Source organism: Necator americanus, chromosome I (assembly GCF_031761385.1).
Source record: "Necator americanus strain Aroian chromosome I, whole genome shotgun sequence".
NCBI classification, from domain to species: Eukaryota; Metazoa; Nematoda; class Chromadorea; order Rhabditida; family Ancylostomatidae; genus Necator; species Necator americanus.
In genome coordinates, this window is record NC_087371.1 from 10,246,031 (window position 1) to 10,269,318 (window position 23,288).

At 36.6% G+C, this 23,288-nt stretch overlaps 1 protein-coding gene across 2 annotated transcripts in view; it reads right to left on the reverse strand.

Moving 5' to 3' along the window:
* Positions 1–23,288, reverse strand: part of RB195_005052 (uncharacterized protein) — a gene marked incomplete at both ends in the record, with an annotated part of 63,001 nt that overhangs the window by 14,541 nt on the left and 25,172 nt on the right. For both annotated transcript variants that reach the window (XM_064177340.1, XM_064177339.1), the window contains 5 exons: positions 2,001–2,095; positions 15,670–15,722; positions 16,170–16,292; positions 18,642–18,752; positions 18,841–18,895. In XM_064177340.1, the coding sequence (XP_064034464.1) occupies positions 2,001–2,095; positions 15,670–15,722; positions 16,170–16,292; positions 18,642–18,752; positions 18,841–18,895 (437 nt within the window). The remainder of the gene's footprint in view (positions 1–2,000; positions 2,096–15,669; positions 15,723–16,169; positions 16,293–18,641; positions 18,753–18,840; positions 18,896–23,288) is intronic.

Consider the following 23,288-nt stretch of genomic DNA (forward strand, 5'->3'; position numbering starts at 1 on the left):
TTTCTCTTTCTTATTTATACTGCATTTCTTGTTCATCTCTCTCGCTACACACTACAGATAGTCTTTGGAAATGCTGTGCACTGATTTATCGATTGTGTAGATATGAACGGTATCGGTTGGACCGGGATCTTATCCTGGATATGTGACACCATTCGTCCATTCCATGTTACATTTTTTTAGTTTTTCAAAGCGCTGTGGTTATTGTTATTGGATACAATGGGACATCATCCTATGATGTGAGATGAGATCAATTCTCGATCATTCCTCGCTGTTCACATCGCCGATCCAGAACCAAAGACCTCCTCCGAATTCCCGACACCCAAAAGGACCACAAGACCCCAAAACCTGAAGCAACATAGAGAAGATAATCTTCTCCTATTTTTACAGGGTTCCATAGATGACGTGGAGGCGATCCTAGAATAAATCTCATGGATTCGCTCTACAATCATGGCATAACGCATTAATACTGCCTGTTCGGTAGTGGTAATGAAGTCCAGAGGAACCGTTTTCGAAATTTTTAAAATAGAAGATCCTAACGCAGCAAAAGATTCCGTGCAATAAGGTTCTTTTCAGCATAGATAAATTTTTATCGCTTTTTTAGTCCTCGAACGTATTACGGTCACGTTACCTAAAAGTTATTCTATGTATGTACATGAGACCAAACCGAAAATGTTCCTGTTTTTTTTTTCTCTTGAGTGAAACCTGGTTTGCTCATAAATATTATAGAATGAGTACTGTACCTACAGATAATTCCTGTAAGGGTCCTGTAATACCTGAAATTAATTGGGAATTTCCCATGAATTTTTAGGGAACCGTTTCGTATTTACGTATGATTCGAAATGTGACGTGATTAACCAATAAAGAAGAATTAGAAGAAAAATTCTCCCAAAACATTATTGGCAAGATGAGTAAGGTAGAAAATGGTATTCGAAAAGCAGTGTCTCCTCACAAATAATAAAATATGCAAAGAAATCAAAGAAAAGAGAGATCAAAGAAAACTAGAAGGCTGGAAAAATTGGAGGGAAAAACAGAAAAACATTTATTTAAACAATTCAAATTCGGTTGTTGTGTTGTTCAATGTTTGAAATTCAGAATTTTGAACAATGTTCGAGATTCAGAATTCAGTTTCGTTAAAAGTGGTGGCGCAAAAATTGAAAAAAAAACACCGTCTTTAAAGGGGACTTTTATCTCTGATAGTAAAATATTATTATCAGATTGCCGGCCCTTACGAACCTCAGTTTTTTAGGAACAGAATTTTGATTTTTTTTAGAAGGAAAGAAGAGGAAAGGGAGTTCCCAAGAACTTTTAAAGAATTGAGAATTAACTAACAACTAATAATCAAATAGTTATCAATGATTATTTGATTATTTTTCGACAACACAATTTACGTGGTGACACCGCAAGTCTATTTATCATTGATTGACGACAGGAATAAGAACCGAAGCTTCTGGAAAGCACATTACAGGCAAAAGCAAAACATCTAAGCGTCAATCTATCAGACTATCAGTTGATGTTCAAACAAAAGCAAGGAAGACGCTTCGGAGACGACCTTCGGCAATGCGTCGCTGGCTCGCTCGTAAGTCTCGTACCCGACCGACCTCTCGTAACGATACTCGCTTCCAGACAAACCAGAAACTACAACTCTACGCACACCTCGTTCAACCAAACTGCGACGATCCACTACTACTCATTCCCCCTTCCCCCCTAGCTGCACCCCCTTGTCTGGCTGGTTTCGTTTCGGGGCGACGGACGGCTGCTGTGCTGGTGCTGATGCTGGCTGGCCTTGATATTGTGATGAGAATATAACGAGCCTTTCACAAAAGCTTCACAATAACTGTAATCGATAGAAAAAAATCGGCAATAGACCATATGAATTGAAGAGGATCAGGCTGTGTGTGTGCGATATGGAAATAATGACGATGGGAATAAGCGGAGAGAAAATTTCCAGCCATCCGGATAAAAATCCGGCTGGCTGGAAAATAAAAATTCAACGAACTTACAATTTGTTGCTCCGAACAGTCATACGGTAGCCCACGCATACGCACAATCATTGCTGCACCCGTTGATACGAAATTCACCGCCTCTGAGGAAGATCCTGAAACGATAGGAGAGGATTATATCGGTGGAGTTAAGTGCAAGCACTAGCGTACATATATGTATGTAAAGTCGGAACACATCATTTCTAAAGAATCGACAGGTGAAGATAAGAATGGTCGCATATGTCAAAAAAGCTTATCAAGCGGTGATGCACAAAATAAGTTTGAAAAAATCGCGAAAATGGAAATGGTGAGGGGAAAACGAGTAAGGAGAGATTGTGGACAAAACCAGGACCGAAACGAGATGAGACTCTTTTAATTATTATCTATCGAATAAAATAATTTCAGCGAGATTTTTCCAGAGATTTTTCTTCGAAAGGGAACAGAGTCACCAAGGATCCAACCAAGGGAAGAATACCTCTGCATAATGATAATAGAATCTACACGAGACGAAATAAAAATTATTAATGACAACAGGAAACGAAGAAATCGAATAAATGATATAAATGTAGGAGAAGGAGAGGAGGCGAAAAAAAAGAGGCATTAAACGAGTCCAATAAGAATGAATTTCCGCCGCGACATACGAGAAAAAAAAATGATGGAGGAGGCGGAAAAATCATCAAATACATATGGAGAAAAGGAAAAGCGGAAAATAAGCGAACTTTAAGAGAAAAAAAATAAGTTTAGAAAGTGTTTTTCTTTGTTCTAAAGGGCCTTAAGAAGGAAACCTCAGTAAATTTGTGAAGGAAATAGAGAGAAGTGAAGAATCGCTATGATAGCCATCATTGTGAGAAATTCGTAATTGTTGTGTGATTTGAATGTAATCAGAAGAACACAGTGCGCGAGAAGAAAAGTGCAGAAAAAGTGAGAAAAGTTGTTGAGAGAGCGAAAAGAAAATCGAAAAACCAGTACGTGGAGAAAAAGAAAGAGTGTCGGGTAGGAATTAAGCGACTAAAATCCTAAAGTTCGATAGTCGCTCCGAATAAAAAGAAGTAAGGGAGCAAAATCACATAACCTTCGTCGAGGAGTAAAGTAATCATAGCTGAAACTGGTAAGTGCGGGAGAAAAAGGTCACAGGTGCTGAGATGGTCGAGAAAAATTTGCAGGCGTGAAGTGAGGGAATGACGAGCCTTAGACGAGATTTAGAGTTCGCCAACTATACCCAGTTCGGTCCCAGTCGGTGACCATGTCGGGGGTTAGCGGAGGCGAACGCCGCCGGTGCAGCGCCGATGCGGCGACCGGTGCGCCTATCTATCACCTTGTCAGCTGTTCTTCACAAGATCGTCACCGCTGCTTTTGTTCCGTCTTTGGGACGTTTCGAGGTTCTCTCGGAGATGATGCGGAAAGAGTACGCGAATAACGGAGAGCATAGACTTGCGATGGACGTAGCTTACGGAGATGGTCAGAGACGCAGGACGAGACACCGATGACACGTCGCAAATGGCAATCGACACACACACTCACACGCGCACCACCAACATTGCCATCACCGCCGCCACCGCCAACACCGACGTCGACAGCAGTCGCGCCGGTAGCAGCACAAAGCGTTAAGCATGACGGAACACCATCCGCCGACATACGTACGCCCACGCACACACGCGGAAACCACGGATAACAATCAGAACAGCACTACGTACATGACTGTGGACATAGAAAGGGTGTGTGTATCCACATCCGAGATCTGTGATGCTCATCCGTGCTGTATCCGGGTGTGTGTGGGCGTGCCGTGCTCTGTTTGGGTGATGTATGAATTCCCCCCTATAGGCTGATCGTCTGCCTCGTCATGTTATTCACTATACGTTGGAGATATAGCATGGCGCATTATGCGGATCATACTGTAGATCACTACAGTGCATGTCACCTTAGAGTTGAGCTGGGAGTCATGCCACGTGACAAAATCCAGAAGCTCAAGTGGATTTTTGGATCGCGAGCCCCAAAATCTGTCTAAATAATAAGGTACGGATCTTGTACAATGTACTGAAACTATACAATACACTTGAAATCCTCTATTTCATCTACAGATGCAGATCAAATAAAGCTGGTTATTAAATCCAAAATAAAGAAAAGCATAATAACAGTTCTATCTAACAACTTATCAGGTACTGCATATTTCAAGTGTATATTTTCTATATTTCACTATATTGTACATATATTTTAGTACGAACAATGCCCAAAATTTCAAGAGAAGGACACTAGGAAATCTCTGGATGTGAAACTATTTCTGAATAAGATTTCCTTTGCGATAAAGAGCAGAAAAATGTAGAAATGGATGGATTGTGTTTTTTCACAAGCTCTGTTATTTTTGCCCCCAACACGAGACGCTAATTACACAGAAATTGGCTAATAATTGTGTGTTTCTCTAAGTAAACAGCAGAGAACGAGGCTTTTAAGAGAGGTAGAAGTTATGTAGATTCTACGTTTACGGATACGTCTCACATCCGAGAAGAAATCTCTCTCCTATCTCTTCTTTAAAATGATGGAGTCGTTAAGTGGTAAAAACTGTTGGGAAACGAAAAAAAGAAGTGCAGAAAAAATGTGAACTGAAGAATAATGTTTTTTTTGCTCAAAATAAAGTCAAAGTGTAAATTTTGTTGTGCTCTCTGTTGTACGTTATAGAAAGGAAATTTTAAAAGCGCAAAATTTGAACATTTGATATATTTCTGGGAAGAAAAATATTATTTGAGAATCTCTACGGATTATTCATTTAATGTAATCCCAATAATAGTAGTTTGTGAAAAATCGTAGATTTTTTTACCGCAGCGAATCCCGACAGAAGAATTTCTTGGTGATTCGATTGGAGCAACTTATTATCTAAAGAAAATGTCAAAAATAACGACCGATTGACAAATTTCTGAGGTTTCCGTTCCTCGAAACGGGGTTGATGATCCGCCAACCCATTCGCGCTACTCGACATAACTTTCTCGAAACTTTCAAGGCCATGGCGCGACCGCCGGCGCTCGATTCTCGTTCGAAAATCATCAGCTAAGGAGTTATAACTGCCAGATGAAAACTGAAACGGTTTTCTACACAGAAACAAAAAAAAACTATCACTGTGCAAGTCTTATTGGTCGATTTGATACAAAAAAAAAGAATGGAGATGAGGACAAATTGGTCATCATCACTGTAATTTTGCTTGGATAATATTTCAATATTCTATAGGTCCTCAGAGAAAGTATCCTGTCAAAATTTTTTGTGTGAAAATTTTACTGACATCCACGAATACAACAAATATCAAACCTACATAATAAATAAAGTATAGAAGACCCAAATAATGATTTTTTTTTCACGTAGCTTTTTGATCGATTTGCTTGAGTTGTAGCCAAGATTGGTATTTTCTTTATTTCTTTCGGTCTCCGCAAACCTTGGTTCTTGCAAATCTCTCAATCCTTATAATTAAAGATCTCTTCAAAGGGCAAATCCTAAGATTCCCCTATCCGAATTAATAGAATAATTTAGATTTTCGAGAGGAGAAACTTTCTTAGAACTTAAGCATGGGACTGTAGCTTAAGTATGGTACTGTTTCTAATTTAGCCCTCAAAACCTCCAACTGATTTTGCTCTTGCGTCGCGAGAACCGCAAATATCCTTAGATGCCAATCTTCACACCGTCCTCGGAACTGCAAAACGCATCAAATTCCACACGATCGCTTTGCTGCAACAGATGAAGAGCAGAAGTGAGGACGAAACGACAGGTGAATGACAGCACGCCCGTCATTCATTTGTCGAAAAGGCTCCTGACCGAACCACAGAAAAAAAGCGCAGCAAAACAGTTGAATTACGTGTTGCTAAACAAGTAGCAAAAATGACTTTGTTATTTTTTAGTTTTTATTTTTTTTTATCGCTATTCTATTTTATTTCCATTGTTTTTATAATTACTATCATTATTTTAATTTTTGCTCCCTTTAAAAATTGGTATCATCTAAAATGTCGGAAATAGTTCCACTAAATCTGTACTCAAAGCCATAAGCGGTATGGATTTCTATTCTAATGAATCAGAAATTTCTTCCATCTAAATCTACTATCACTTTTATCATGGTCCTCGAAAAAAAAGAAAAAAAAATTGTTGGTTCGGAAAGAAGCATCTCATTAGTTTGGAAACAATAAAACTTGAAAAATTAGATCAAATAAAATTCTTCAAAATACTGCCATGGATGCAGATACCATAGTGACATTTATGAAATATTTAGAATTTTGGGCATTTAGAAGAATTTGTGAAAAGGAAGTCGCGGATAAAATATCCAAGTGATATGATTTATAAGAAATACATTTCGATTGAAAAAACCTGATGAAAAAACTTTCAAAAAAATAGAATATTTAAGACCATGAAACGCGAAAAGAAACTTTTCGAAAAATAAATATATAGCAATATAATATGTAACAAAATGTTTATTTTGGTGTAATATAATGGTAAGATCTAAATAAATAAAAAATGTTCGCTCCTAAACATAAACGAAAATTGTAGAAAAACGTAAGAAGCGAATAAAAAGAAAATTCAAAATTTCGGTGAGTTTTAGTACTGTAAAAAATAAATTTAAAAAGAAGAAGAAAGCAGCAAAAAATTTGTTAGTCGATTAGTTTCGTGTCAATGTCACCATACCCTAAATAATTCATTCCATCAAAAATTCCCTATGGGACCTTTTCGACTCGGTTAGATTGAGCTCGTTTCGGCTCGTTAAAGTGCAGTCTTAGCCTCCTAATGATGGAGGCAAAAGGCGACTACCTCAATCCTAACCTTCTTACTCTTATATTTATTTATTTATTTATTTACATTCTATAAAAAATCCTTATTAGTACCATTTTAGCGCTACGAGCCTACGCGTCGTCACAAACTCGTCGTAATTGCCCTCATGACGTCATTACAGCAATGTCTCGTTTTGAACGGGGAGCATGGGGGCCACGTGGCTGACAATTTTCCATTAGTTTTATACAGTGAAAGACGGGAAACGTGTTCGGCTAGCAAAATATGGTATAAAAATATCCACCTCTTATGTGGATCACAAAGGCAGCGATTCAAACGTGAGGAGAAGGCTTTCAAATGGAATTTTCTTATTTTTCTAATGAGAAAATATTTGAAGAATGCGGAGAAGTGAAGTTGAAGAAGTGATGAAGTGTTGGCACCGTGTCTGATAAAAGTTTATAAAGAAAAGAAAGAGAGAGAGAGAAGATGATGACCTCATGAATAAAACAACACCTCACTCACACACCGACCGACCGACAACGAACATAACGTTCACGTAGGCGTGACTACAACGCCGGTGAGTGCAGAGAACGACGGACGCCTCGTCCTCCACAAATACGGCACACGTGGCAGCAAACAGCCCGAAATTGGCTTTAAAACAGCTTTCGCTGGAATTATTGATTTCTTGAATTTCAGGGGAAAAGGGAACTGGGGGATTTTTTCTTAGCCGTATGGAGAAATTAGAAAAAATACACATCCGTTATTTATCAGCTGAAGTATGTGATTAGTATGTTCCAGAAATTCTGCATTGTTTTTTTTCTTCGGAGAAAAATTAACTCTTGCAACTAATTTTCGAGAAAAATTCCTTGAAATGTTAGTGTAGGGTATATGATTGGAATTTTTCTATTGATTATAAATTTTTCATATATTTTATCGTAAGGTCAGAGTAATACACACAATACTGACATGAATAGCATAATATACAGTTACAATTTATTATTTATAATAACTTAAGTTTAATATATTAATATAATAAGCAAAAAAATATCCTGAACTTCATAGAAGAAATTTGTACAAATATGTTAGAAGCGTTTTCTGGAATAAAGAAACTATGAAACTCAAAAAAATGTTGATTTACCTCCACGCTTCATAGCAAAAGACGCAAAATGGTTTTAGCTCATTTTAGATTTGGTTGTTTTTTCTTCGCAAAGCAGAATTCTCAATACGTTTCTCTTTTGTCGTTAAGTGAAGCATCATATGATGCCTTGAATTAAATCAACACGTTAACATTCAACTTCTGAAGAGCTACAAGCTACGTACCAAATAAAAAGGGCACAAGTGGAAAAATTTTGAGAAAAAAAAAAGAGAATTTCGAATAATAGCTTAACTTATTGACAACAGTTCGCTTTTCTTGTGGATCTGACACGTTTTCCACGTTTCCGTTTCCCTGTTCCATGTTCTATGTGTGCATAGAATTATACAAAGATTATGAACTCATTAGGAACAAAAAAAAAACTTTTCAAAAAATCAGAAATTCATGAAAAATTGCCGTCGAAAATTGTGCGGGTCCACGCGGAGCTGCGCTGTCGTCTTTAAAGGCATCACCCCACGAATCTGAGGAGGAGCATATTTCAGGTGGAGTATTCGTATACGGGATAGTAGATTATGGAGAGGGGTGTGATTTCGTCCATTTCTTCCTAAATGCCGTAAAAAATGGCCCGGAAGATGCGGCGCGTGCACAAGGCTGGCGCGCTCCAGTCGAACTCCTTGTAGAAAATAGTGCGCCAGAACACCCGAAACCGTGTCTTCCGGGCCATTTTATACGGTGATTAGGAAGAAATGTACGGAATCACCTTTCTCTCAATTCTGGGGTGGTACAGATTCTCTCAAACTTCTCTCAAAATCTAATCTACAATTCCCTATACGAATACTCCACCGAAAATCCGTACCACCCCAGTTTCGTGGAGTGATGTCTTGAAGAATGGACAAAAATGTGTGGTCTGTAATACATGTTAGCAAATATTCGAGTTCTAAGATACTGTAGAATTTTTTTACATACATACAGATACAGGGATACAGTAGGTCTCAGAATTTATGTGAACACTCAAACATACATAGCAGTACATATATTTAAAAATACCATAAAGTCGTTTTGCAATGACTGCAGCAATCTCTACGATCTGATGAAACGCTAATAACTTCAACAGTCTTAGTTTTCATTAGAAAATTACTTCGGCGGAGAGTTTTGATTAGAAATTTACTTTCGAAATTCTTGGTTTTGATTAGAAATTTACTTTCGAAAATTTCAGCGATATTTCAGCCGAATATTAATAACTGAACTTCTAATGCCTCGCAGTTACATCGAGAACTCAGAAGAAATCCTCAATGCATAAGTAGGTCAACATCGTTAACACATATGAGTACGAACGATTACAAGCGCAGTTGAGCATAGCACAGAAATTCTGTGATTCTCGAAATTATCGTTGAATCGAAAAAATTGAGAGTAGCAGAGCGGCGGGTTTTCAGTTGTATAAATTGAAAAAAAGTAATTTTTTCATGGGAATTTCAATTACAATTTCGAATTAGTCATCATTTTAAACTGTAGGCCTCTTTCTATTTCTTTTATCTATATCTATTTTTATCTAAATTTATGTTTAATTTATTTTTTATTTTATTTTTATTTATTGTATTTATATCTATTTTTATTTACATTTGTTTATTCATTCATGCCTTCAAGGTGCTTCACTCTCACTTTTGGATAAAACAAGTCAGAAAGTCTCAAAACCGAACGAAACAAGAAAGTGAAGTACAAAGAGAAATAAGCTGGCAAGTTTGGAGTTTTGGACAGAAATAATTTGACAGCAAACAGAAAAAAACTGTGGAAGAAGAAAACTGAGCGTTTGCCATCTCTACTTTCCCATTAACTATTTATTTATTTATTTGTTTATTTTATTAAGTTCAATGGCGTGCGAAAAAATCATTGCTCCTTTTTTTTCTAGAACCATTTTTGTGGAAACTACCGAAGTATGGTTTAGCGGAAAGTGTGGTGATTTTCTGTAATTTATGAGGAAAATGCCTCACATTTCGAATACGCGAAGAATCCAAGATCTCAGCCGGAAAACTGTACTTAACTTGAGTTTGATCACACCTCCAATGCTCGCTGCCGTCCCTTATCATATTGCAGAAATTAGCGCCCGTCTAAAGCGTTCGATAAATGCGATCATTTGTAGGAGCAGCCATCAGCATAACCATTATATTTCTGTCCTTCATTGGATAAAAAAATATTAAGCACCGATAAAAGAACGTTCCGGAAAAGTTCTGCTTGTTCTTTGAGTGAAAACAAGTAAAGAAGAAAAATATAAAGTTGAGGATTTAAAAAGGATAAAGGATAAAGTGTCTGACGTCAAGGAATCCGCTTGGGATGGGCCACCACTTTCACGTCAATTCAGAATCGTTTGCGGATCACGAACGTGTAACTGGCCTATACAATGCCTTGCGGGGACTAGCGGATGTGTCAGTTCAGTGTTTTTATCCTCCCAGACAACTCTGGTACTAATTTAGAATTAATCGACCCCGGAGGGATGAAAGGTTTGGTGAGCGCTAGGGCGGATTCGAACCACCGCCAACCACCGATCGATCGTGCGGGACCTCTTACCGACTGCGCTACACCCGCGCAAGAATATAAATAAGAATATTAATTACGAAAATTACGAACTGATGTCTTCATCTGCAATATATTCTTAGACAAGGATTCTGTGTCTGCACAGGACCTCAAAGTTACGAAAAAAAATCCCAGACCTCGTATTGACCTATTGATATCAAGAAAAAGAAAAGAATAAGGAAAACAGGTTAGAACCATTTGTTTGAATCATAATTCAATATAATCGATATCTGATCTTTCTTGGATCTCATAGAAGTAGTTTTTAACAGTAATATGATGATTTCTTCAATAAGGTGGATGAAGCTGATAGCGAAAAGGAGCAATACAGAATGAATGTGGAAAACAACAGAATTGGGTGAAGCTGATAGTGCGATCGCCTATCAGCAGCGCATCTGATGTGGTTAGATCAAATGCAAATAAACGTGACCATGCTTCGTATGTTTTGCCACCGAGTCTATTTTTTTCGTTCAAAAAATAAATTCGAATTGTTGTGATAGGCGCTCAATGTGCTCCGGCGGCGGAGGACCCATCGCAGCTATCGCCGTTTCTTATCGACTTTTGATTCTTTTGATCTGTTCCGAAATGGTTTTGCGAGTGAATGTTGGAAATTCCATTCTAATTGAGACTTCCAACACGCTGGATTTGATTTAGGGCGAAATTAATGTGGAACAACGATGAAATAATTGAAAATGGCAAAAATAAATGTGTGCACGTGGAAAAGATGGGTGAACGGTGAATAGGTGGACGAGTCAATAGAAGTGATGAAAGAACCAACAAATAGAGGCAAGTTAATCGATAAATGAATGAATGAATGATGGAATGAATGAGTGAATGGATGAGTGAATGATGAGTAGATGAATGAATGAATGAATGGATGAGTGAATGGATGAGTGAATGGATGAGTGAATGATGAGTAGATGAATGGATGAATGAATGAATGAATGAATGAATGAATGAATGAGTGAATGAATGAATGAATTATTGAACGAATGGATGAATGAATGAATAAATGAATGAATGAACGAGTGAATAAATGTCTATGATCACGCGATCAGAGTGAAATGAACGAAATATTAAACGATAAGCAAATGAGTGGACCAATAGTAATTAATCGATCAGAAATTGATCAGAACTTAGAAATTAGAATGATAGTTTATCAAAAAAAGTAAACTATAGAATACCAGAAAACATTTTAAAAAAATATGTAATTAATCAAAAGAACTAAAAAATTGTCATTAAAAAGCCTATAAAATATTATAATGACTTATAAAAGTCCTAAAATATTTTAATGCTCATTTAAATATTACAAATCCTCACTGAAAAAGCTCGTTGAAAGTATTTAATTCTAATAATGTGTACAAATATTTTATTTTACCTTAAAAAAATCCTTTGATCTATTTATGAGAAATTTGTACTTGACGAAGAAAACCTTTTTTTAATGTCTACGATATTTTATTCGTTTTCATCCTAATTCAACTAGATAAAATATTAATTTTTTTGGTGTAAATGAAACAGTTTTTAACAATAATATTTCCTATTTTTTCTTTTTCTTTCTATTTCTTAATTTTTCTGGTTTATTTTCTTTTCTTCAATTTTTCTTAATAATGTGAAATTTTTTTTTGAAAACAGTTCAAGTAGAATGAATGATATATAACAGTTATGTTCTATTATAACAATTCAATATAATTTCAAAAAAAAAATTAAATAAAAATGATGTGACAGATAGCTTCCGTCCGTTTATGTCTAATATGCATGGCGGTCGTTTTGATTACGTTCTATGGAGATCGTTCCGTTTAACTCAACCCTTTGTTTGCACATTTCATCATTCACCGTTTGTTTAATAAAAGAAAACAAACAAAATCCGAACGAAATGGAAAACTGGTTTGAAAAAAACAAAAGGTTAGCTAAAAATAGTGGCAAAAAAATCCTAATTTCAAACATACATACGTATCTGTAAAAAAAAACAATTTCTGTTGAAATCTGCGTGGAGGTAAAGGAAAAAATCCACTAGGGTACTGGGAACTACATAAATCCAGTGAAACGGAGTTGCACTCATGGAAACCATAAATGTTTTTCATGAAATTTCCACGACTTCTTCACTCATTTTTCACTGAACAACGATCAATACAATATTAATTTGAACTACAAAACCGCAAAAACAAACGAAAAATACCAAAAAGTTTTGCGAATTAAGCGCTAGTTTGGATAAAATCATCCGCGTGTACGTTAAAAAGCTCCGAAAAATCTCTTTTTGAAGATGTAAATGCAGAATTCTACAGTTTTTCTCAATTTCGATACCAATTGATATCCATAAAGTGGGTGGGTTTCATATTTCCTCAAAAATATGATCGAATATGAACGCAGGTCCAAATGCGATCATGCGGGAGGAGAGGGGATGCGTGGGAAAAAACCGTTCATTGTGGTCGGGATCGGCTTCCATATAGAATGGCGTGTTTTCGGATAATCCAAGCAACCGATCGGAGCCGAACAAATCGACAAAGCGGTGCCGCCGCCGTCGGTGTGTTTAATCGAATCTCGCCGTTGCAACACATATCGAGCCGGATGAATTCATCAAATGATGGGGACCGTATGGGACAAAACGTGACGGGGGCAGGGTGATGGCTGAGCGCATATTGCGATGTCGTGAGGAATCACGGGGGAATCCAGACTGGCACCATTGTCTCCTCCGAAGCGGATCGATAGTGAACGGATCGATCAGGAAGAGATCAAGAAGAAGGTTTTTTTTGAGGGGTGGCACGTTACAAACGTCGAAAGTAGATGCCGAATTATCTTGAGAGCAAAATCCACGAATCCGCGAAATAATCACAACCAAATCGGGGAAGTGATCGTATTTACCAAGTCACCGAAAGTTTAAGTTACTTTTACGTTAAGTTAAGTTTGTTAAATTACGAAAAGTTACTTTTGATCAATTTCGGGAGCTTAGAATAAAAATTCAAAGGGATTCGCTGATGTACATATTGAGAAATAGGTGCCAGCACATGCACGAAAATCCCACCTAAAATCAAAAAATCCAGATTGTGCACCAAAAAAACCAAGAATATGTAGGCGTGGTGAAACAAATTCCAAAAACATTGTAATATTCATAAATCGAGACTGAGAAGATTTTAGCTGAGGTCTATCGGGATAACTGACTGCATATATACATCGTTAATCAAAATACATACATAGAATCTCAAAGATGTCCGAAATGAAGGAAAGGATTCGAAAAAAATATTTTGGAAAGAACGGATGGCAACACGTAAACATAAATAAAAGGATAAAGGATAAAGTCACTGGCGTCTCAATCCACCTGGGATGCGCCAACGCGTTTTACTGGAATTCGTAATCGTTGAGGTTTTGGAACGCGCAACAAGACTATTAAATGACTTGCGGGGGCTAGCCGATGTGTCAAGTCAGTTTTTTCCATCCTCCCAGACAAATTTGTTACCAATTTATCGACCCCGGAGAGATGAAAGGCTTGGTTTTCACTAGAGCGGTTTCGAACCGTCGATCGTGTGGTTACAACAGACCTCTAACCGACTGCGCCACACCCGCTCCAAACATCAATGTAGAACGATAATTTGAACTGACTAACAAAAATTACACATTCAATCCACAGCCCATTTTGTTTAAATAAAAGCTATAGTTTTTTAGGAAAGATATCCTTAACTGAAACTGTTGAATTAATGTTTTTTCGCAAAGAAAACTGTTTAGAAGCGTTTTTTTTAAGAAATTTGAGCAGGATCGAAAATGTACACGCCGAATTTACAGCATCCGTAATATTTCATCGGAAGAGAGTTTCAAAAACAAGCCTGGATCAGGAGAATAAACGTCTGATATCGAAAATCGTCTAATAAAAATCTTAAATAATAATCTAAGGATGATGTGCTTGCGAAAAAAAAAACTGTTTCGAAATTTCTCTCGAGGAATTCATGGTGGATGAAGTAATGAATAATTGGTGAGTATTAAAAGTGATTCATCATTTTCAAAAGAAAAAAAGGAAAATTAAGAACCTCTCAACCTTGTGATAAGAGTGAACAATGTATAAAAATTTATAAAAATGTAATGTGCAGGAGAAACAAAAATACTTACGATTAATAATTTATTAATACTTTCAACGCAAGAACAGAGAATTTGCGTTATTTTCACAAATCCTTTCGTTTCCAAATGCAATCTGTACGTAGTTAAATTTTTAATTGTTTTGTTCAGCAGATTTTTCCGCATAACAAATAAAAATATTAATTAAATACTAGTGATCTCTAACAATACAATCTCTTTAAGTAATATTTTCAGAGAACCTAAAAGTAGAGGACTTTACAGAATATAGTTAGGAGCAAAAAAATTCAGTCAGGAGAGTTATGAATGCTGTTTGCGATAAAATAAAAATTTGAAGCAAATAGTATAAAATAGTGACATAGAAATATAACATAAAGTATACAATAGATACATAATAAGACAAATCATAAAACAATTAAAACAATCTATAAATGTTGAAATAAAATAAACTACAGCGTATATTTTAACTAAATACGGAATGGAAATGATAAAAAAAACCTTATAGAGCCTAAAACATCTGAGAATTTTTCCGTAGTGCATTCGAAACAATGGATATTCAAATAATCGTGACTCATTCGCTAACTAATTGAAGATTCAATAGTGTATTCGCTGATAAATCCAATCATTATTATTTTTCTTCACTTATTATCTTAGAAGGACGTTTAGAAGGATGTAAGACAGTGTCCAGAGATCAACAACACTAACATCCGAATCGGAGAAAATAAAAATCAGGATTTATTCGTAAAAATCTTTTGTTACCGCCAAAAAAGCGTGCAGGGGACCGGTCGAAGTCCGTTTGCTGAGAATAAATTTGAATATTCACCGCGCATCAAGGTTCCCTGTTCCCACTTTTCATCGGTTCACCGTCCAAAAAAACAAAAGAATTGGGGCAAAAATCGAAATTGAATTCAGCAGAAGACTGAAAGATAGGAATCAACAGAATTTTTCGAGTGAAAAAAAGGAGATGGAAGGCGATGAGACAAGAAAAAAACTGAGTGATGATTGACGCGAGAACACGGATACATACAATGTAATGTCGATCTAAGTAGGACGTCATCGGTTCAGCGTAATGTTATGATAAACACGACTGGACGAGCTTTAAGGTGTGGGAGAATGTGGATGAAAAGAAGGAGGAGGAGGAGGCGAAGAAGAAGAAGAAGAAGAAGAGAAATGGAGAGAAAAATATGACAAAAAAAATCCAATTAAAAAAAATCGATAGAATTAAGGGAAAGAACTTACCGGCTGCTACATGAAGGAATTCTTCGGCTGTCGCCTTATACACCTCAATATATCTGAAAAATACAGTTTTTTTTTAGAAAACAAAAATACACATAAATCCTGACTTATATTTCTTTTCTTGCCTCATTTGTAATCTGTTATTGGATATTATTTATTTTTATATGCATGTTTTTTTATTTCTGTTCTTCGTGTTCAAAAAACTGCAGGCAAAAACCGGAAAAATGCTCTTCTAAGCGTGGTCCAAAAATCAATAACAATGAAATATTTATTCTTTTCCAGAAAAATTCACCTTTCTGAAAGTTTTATCGCAGCGTTATTCAGTTGAAACTAATGACGTTACGACGGAGTATTCCATGGTAATTTTTCTTTTTCCTACTTTTTTTTTCGAAAACACTAGCAATAAGGAGAAATTTACTCATAGGGAGAGTACTTGAGGAGATTTTTCATGCATTCAATTATTGGATTTTATGGAATTCTTCAACAAATCAATAAATCAATACCTTGATAGGAGAAAATGTCGATGCCTTTTCAGCGCAAGTTCTCGCATTTCCGGTGTCTTGAATCGTACCAACGCCTCTCCATTACGTCTACCTTCCGCTGATAGACATAACGCTATACCACCACTAAAACGGATCAATATCGATCAATCTGCTGGTGATAGTCGATGAATTTCTGTTTTACCCTTTCACACAAATAAAAAATTCCGCATCTAACCATTAGAAAATATCAAAGAATCAGCAGTGCGATTGTCGCAACATTATCGACCGCGGGAAAAAATTTGTTTCCATTAAAAACAGCACGGATCGATAAGTTTTTTTTTTTTCTCTCGTCAGGAGCAGAACAGGACGTGAACGAGCGTTGTGGGCAAAGTGTGACCAAGCCATAATAATTATGAGAGTGACTAGATGAGAGAAGGAATCCCGGTTTCGTACTGAGAGCTGCCGGGTGGACGGGGCTACGATTCGGATCGATACGGCAATTTCCCAGGAAACGGTCGAAAAGTGCAAAGTCACCGTCCATAAAATTCACGTCTCAGACGAGGAAAAATAGACTGACGTTGCAGGACACGCTATAGACACAGTGGAGACCGTATATAATTCAGTTGTAATTAATAATTAATGTAATTTCAACTGTGTTTCACATCGATAATAAATATTTTCGAAAAAAAAGTCGTCGTTAATATATGTATATGTATATGTATATGTATGTATCCTAATCACCGAAAAGAGAGTGCAGCGAAATTTTCGGTTTTTTTTGCACTGCTTGGTTCGGCTGCCGCTGCATGGTCGATGGTTCGAAACTATCCTCTAAAACGAACCAAGTCTTTCACCCTCTCGCGGATCGAGAGGAATTGGCTCCAGACTTTTCAGAATGGATAGAAAGCCTGACTTGATACGGAAAATTATTGAGGAATGTACACACACGCGCATAAACTCCAAACGATCCTGAATTGAAGTGGAAGCAGGATACGGAATGCATAGGCGCAATCCGGATTCACGAATTGTTCAACGTCCAACACCTTACTCCTCTATACGCTACCGTACGATTATTTTGCAATTATTATTTACTTTATTATTTTGACAGTACTTTACAAGAAAACCACAAAATATCCCCCACAAGTTTGGGGTTGGCGAAATACCCGTTAGACTCCAATTCATCAGACGAAGCAACTTTTTACGATCACGGAACTGACGAAATGAACAAAGAGATCTATTTAATGACTTATAAACGAGAAAAGAGTTGTTCTGTCGGATAATATCACCGTTGACGTATTTTACGTGGCTTTATCTCGTTTGATGGTTTTTCGTTTTGAAAAAAAAAACACGCGGATCAAAAGCAGTCAAGCTGCATCTCTAATCTCAAGTAAAATACTTATGAATCAATCATTATTCAATAATTTAACTATAGTGGAAAACAATTTATTTATTAATTGTTTTCTTTAATAGAGCCGGACAATTTATTTATTTATTTCTTTATTAGGACTCATATATATTTATTTGTTTATTCATTTATTAAGATGTGTATTGTTATTGTATTATTATTAAACTATTATTTTATTATTTTTCCTGCGGATCATCCTAAGAATTTAGCAAAAATATCATTCAATTCCGGGTCGGGAAGAATTTTTGGGGTTTGCAAGAAGTTCGCAGAGAAGGACAAACGACGTGTTCCCAACGACAACGGGAAGTACACTCTGTCGAATTGATCGAAAAATACTGGAAATTAATTAGAATCTACTCGAAAAAGTGGCAACAGCTTGTCAGGAACATGTCCAGTAGTGCTCGATATATTACTTCTTTTATGTAGTCTAGTAGGTGAAAATGTTCGTCGAATTTTCTCACTATTTATTTATTTACTTATTTATTGAAAACACTAACAGGTGTCCCACAGAAGAAAAAGCAACAAACTACACATGGTTTTTTGGTAAAAACAGTTCTTTTGGAAGACTAATAAATATTTAAACCACTAAATAATAAAAAAAATATAGCTATAAATAATAATGGGTAGTAAATAGTAAACAACGAAAAACTAATAAATCGTAAGTATTATACACAGAGTAATAACAAATAGTTTCGGAAAATTTTTTTTAAAAATTTGTAGGAAGTTTCTGATTTTTCTGCTCTCCACACCACTGTAACTTTCAAGCACGGTAGATGTTTTTTCTCACTTGAAAGAATTATTGACGAAAATAAAAAAATAAAATAATTTGTTGAGACGCACATTTTGTGTATTTACATCGATAGAAAATTTTAAGCTTAGAAGTTGTATTAAACGTCTGCTAACTTTGCGAAAATCTGGTCTCAAGATCTCAAAAATCACTCGATGTCGAACGAGTTTTGAAAAAAAAGTTATGCGTTTCAATGGGATTTTTTTCGCTTTCACTCTATTTGCGCAGAAAAAGCGAAAAAGGAACAACGACCACAAACCACCATATGTAATGCTTAGATTGATTTAAAATGAGAGAAACTTACGGTGCAATCTCTAGTCCCGCAAAGAATTGTGCTACATGGCAATCGGACGCTTGCCATGGTAGGCCTCGTGCCCTCACCACCACATCACCTTCTATTTGTGCGTCACGATCGCTGGAATTAAATGAATTCATAAATTTCCTCCCAAAATCACAACAGTTTGATGAGGTTCATTCCGATCCCCGTACAGTAATCCACATACCATACTGCAGGCTCAACACCGAGATTCACCTCGTCCAATGCGCAAGCGAGTTGTTCTGTAAGACGGAAAGTTAGTGTGGATTTCATATCTATTGATTAGTAAGAAGCAAATTAACATTTTTCAAAGGATTTACTTTAGGATTTAAAGGATTTTTAAAGGATCAACGAGAATTTTAAATTAAAGTCGAGTGCGCTAATGTATTTCAGGGGGATTTACCGAGGCAAAGTGCCCTAGTTTTTTTAGCGCTTTTCCAGAAATTTGTTTTTATCGAGGTTTTTCGTTTGCTGCGCTTAATTTAACTGAACCTATCGTTTGTTTTGTTTTGTTTGTTAAAAAAAAATAGTTGATCTCCACATATTTCCGATAGTTTGGTGTTGAAACCAAGGATGTCCCCGGATCGTTCCCCCGTTTTCTGCAACCTTTCGCTCTTTCCCCCTCTCTTCCTTGTTTTAGCGCGGAACCGATCGCTTCCACCCCCGTGCGCGCACAAACGCGCGACAAGGTCGATGCGATGAGATTCGACCGATACGTTCCACTCCGCGCTAAGAGATCTGCGCAACGAAATCGACTGGGTCGAGATTTTCTCCGAAGTTTAGCTTGAACGTAAACTACCTAATAGTCACAGATAATTTCTGGAAAAAATCTTTCGGATGGGATATCTGTCACTTCGAGTTAAAAGAGACTTTTCAGAAAAACTAGAATTACACAAGTAGTTCGTGGTCCCGACTCATTTATTTGTTACAGATGTCCGGATTTTTCGGATTTCAAGAACACCAATGGGTAATCCTTATGGGTATTACACTTGTTGTTCAACTGCAACTGGATCCACGGTGTACATTGAAGAAAAAGGTCACTTGATGATCTTTTTCCACGAAATGATAGATTTTCGATGAACCTCGGCATGGTAAGATATCGTATTGATTTTCTATGGCCTGATCGTTTATTGCTCAGATACGCTTTGTTCCAGCGAAATATCCAGATATTCTGCTGCCTTCTAATTTTTCTCATTTAGCGAATAAATAGGTTACATAGCAGATTATCGCCAAAAAATTGCAAACTAAGAATCTGGATATTTGCGAGAATTTTTGGAATTTTCCTGTGTAAATAGACATTGATGACTGTCGAAATGCTCCCTTTCTGAGAAGGATTTCGAGAGAAGGGAAAACTCTCCAGTTTTTCTTTTCAGTGATATCCATGGACATGATTATCTCAATTTTTGTACGAGAATTTATGATTACTTGACTTCAGCTATTTCCCTCAGGCTCCCTGCACATCCAGAGGAAATACTCAACTTTTAAAAAGTAGTGAGCAGATTTTGAAACGTTCTCGTACTTTGGAACCTAGACATGCTTTTCTTTACGTTTTTTACATATTAGTTTACTTAGGAAACAGGTTTCTTAGGAAAGTTTCTTTTTAAATTAAAAAAAAGAACTAGATTCATATAGAAGACGTGTCTAATAAGTACATATATATCAATCAGATGAAGTTAGCCGAAGAAAAACAAAAAATCTCGTAAACACAGGAAATAGTAAACATTTTACTACATAGTACTGTGCATTGTTTTCTTGATTTGATTGAATTTATTTTTTTTTAAATTTCAACATTGTATTTTTATAAAATAATAGTTGAGTGGTTTGAATAAACGGGATTTATTTGTTTTCATCAAATCATCTTTAAAGATGATTATTCCTTCTTTCCTTTCTTTTCATTCCTTAATACAGTGGGATGAGGAGTTTCCTTCCCTCAATAGTTCCAACAACTTTGCTATGTTCCTGAAGACCCGCGAGTAACGAGGATAACGAGTCCGTGAATTTTTCAGGACTTTTTCTCCTCAGCAGGCCTTACGGAAGTTCACGGCTTATTTTGATCCATATTATAACTTCCTCAATATCCGTGCTGAGAACCAGCGCCCAACCGCCTGTCCACTCCTTCATCTGGCCTCTTTTCCCGCTCCACACTACAAAATCTCCCTCCGTGACGTTGAACAATGAGGGGCATACAGGATTTCTTTTTGTGCGGTGGTGGCGGTGGTGGTTGAGTGAGTGGATGATTCCACAATGAGTGCGCGGTTGTCGAGGAAGGACGGTATTGACCGTAGAGGTTTGGTGGTTGAGTTGAGTTGAGGAGGACCGCCGAGGTGGAGGAGGAGGACGGCTACGCGAACCCAATCAACCAACCAACAACACAATCGGGTCAACGCACCACCGCCTGACACCTTATGTTTGCACGTCCGCTATTTACTCGCAACAAACACGAATGCCGCCGGACACATCGTCACGGGTCTACTGTGGCGGACCGTTGCCGAGAGTGAGCCGAGCCGAACCGCGCGTGATCCTGCAAAATCCTGAGAGCTGAGCTTAGAAATTAGGAGGAAATCTAGAGGGAATGTCTCTCTGAATTTTTCCACAAAATTTCATTTGTAGAATTTCTAATAACTCTTAATAATTTTTTTAAAAATAATTTTGAGGTGGGAAGGTGTCAGGAATCGACTGAATGCTAGCAGAGAATGCATCGAGAAAAAATTTGATCCGTCCAACTTGATCCATGCTGGAGAGCCTGGCTTTCTTAGATTCGCAACTGGTTACGGTAATTGAACTATTGAGTCGAAATAGACTGGTTAAGAGCTGTTTTCGCGGCCTAAAAAATTAGCCTCATATAGAGGACTACGCGGAACTGTGAGGAATTAAGAGGAATATCCTTCAATCGCAAATAATCTTAGGACTTCTCACGGTAAAAATTTGGAAAGGAAAAAAGAAATCAACAAATCAAGTGTCGAATTTTAGTCGAACAAGCATACTATACCATTTATTTATTATATGCTATTTATTTTATTTTTACTTATATTTGTATTTGTCGAGAACGACTTCTAGTTTTTTTTAAATAAAACAGAAATGTCGAGATGATTTCTGATTTTACTAGTAAGTACCAGACCATGTCCTTTTCAATTTAAAGGCTGTCATTCAATCGGAACAGATACGGTACTTCCGGGAATTTCGGCAAAATTCATCATTACATGATTAAATGCGCAATGAATGACCATATTCAAAAAAAGAAAACTTATTGAAAATACCGTACCACTTAAGCAGGGATAAATGTTAAAGCACGAAACGCGAAGTTTTCTTTTTGAATTTCTGGAAGATTTCTGCAACATTTCCCGGAAAATGCTATGCTGCTACAAAATAACTAGCGATCCTTTCAAATTAAAGACGTCAGTGTGCAGCGTTCTGGAAACTTCGAAAGACGTTTGATTCTAATGGATTTTTCGAATGAAAAAGTCAAATTAAAAACGATTAGGGTCAGATATTCTTAATACTGAGTAGAAAATTCATGAAAATGCTAAATAACTCGGTACATTTGTGTATTTTTATGATCCAACATTATAAAACTGTTCCACTTCATTACTATTATTATGTACATATTATTATTACTTATTGTTGTTGCCTATTATTATTACTATCATTATTACAGTGGTTATTATTACTCTATTTCTATAAAATTGATATTATTCTCTTCGACAATTAATTGGAATTTTGTTATAATTTTATTGATGAGTAAAACTTGACTGGAATTTCGAGCCTAACCTCACTTCATCGATTTGCAACACTTTTTCAAAAATCTCAGAGGCAACAGACACACCCACACACACGTACGATAAAATCATTTGTGTGGATCCGTATGGATAAGAGTGTAGAACGCGAAAATTAATAAAAACTGAAGAAATCAGTGATTTTCCACAAAAAGCCCTAACAGTTTAGTTTTTTTCAAATTCACTTATTTATTGTTCACTTTTTGATTGAATTTCACCTGGAGGCACCTGCAAGACTAATCCGAAGAAGCAGCTCATAAAGAGAAGAAGAAAGAAGACAGAAAAATTCTAGTTTTTTCGTCTTGTTTAATTTTTTAAATTTAGTTATTGATTAGAAGTTTGTGATCACAATTTAATTCCTCAAATATAATAATATACACGTATTAAAATATAGATCTAGTGAGAACCAAATAATCTTGTTATCTCAGTTAAAAATTGCTACATTTGATCGGAACACGTGAATATTTCCCTAGAAGATCATCCTCTGAGATTTAGTTAAATGTTATCGTATGGAGAAAAAAAATCCGGAAAAGTCGTAGTATAATCCTGGAGGAACGAAAAAAAAACAATGAGAACCCTAATTTCGCAATTCCTTCCATGGATAAAATGCCTTTAATCTTTTCTCTTCGATAAACGACCCCAATACGCTGAGAAAACGATAAAATCTGCTGTAGTGCATCAATCCGTTCTCTCCGATGTGGGAAACAGTTTTCACCACCACCGCCACCGCCACGATGGGGGCCGTAGCGCTAGCACTGGGACAAGTTCATCCACTCGTTCTCTCCTTCAATGATTTTTTCCCACCCTCAAAACTTGCTCTATATTTCCACGCGTGCACATACAATTGTCATTAGAATCGTCG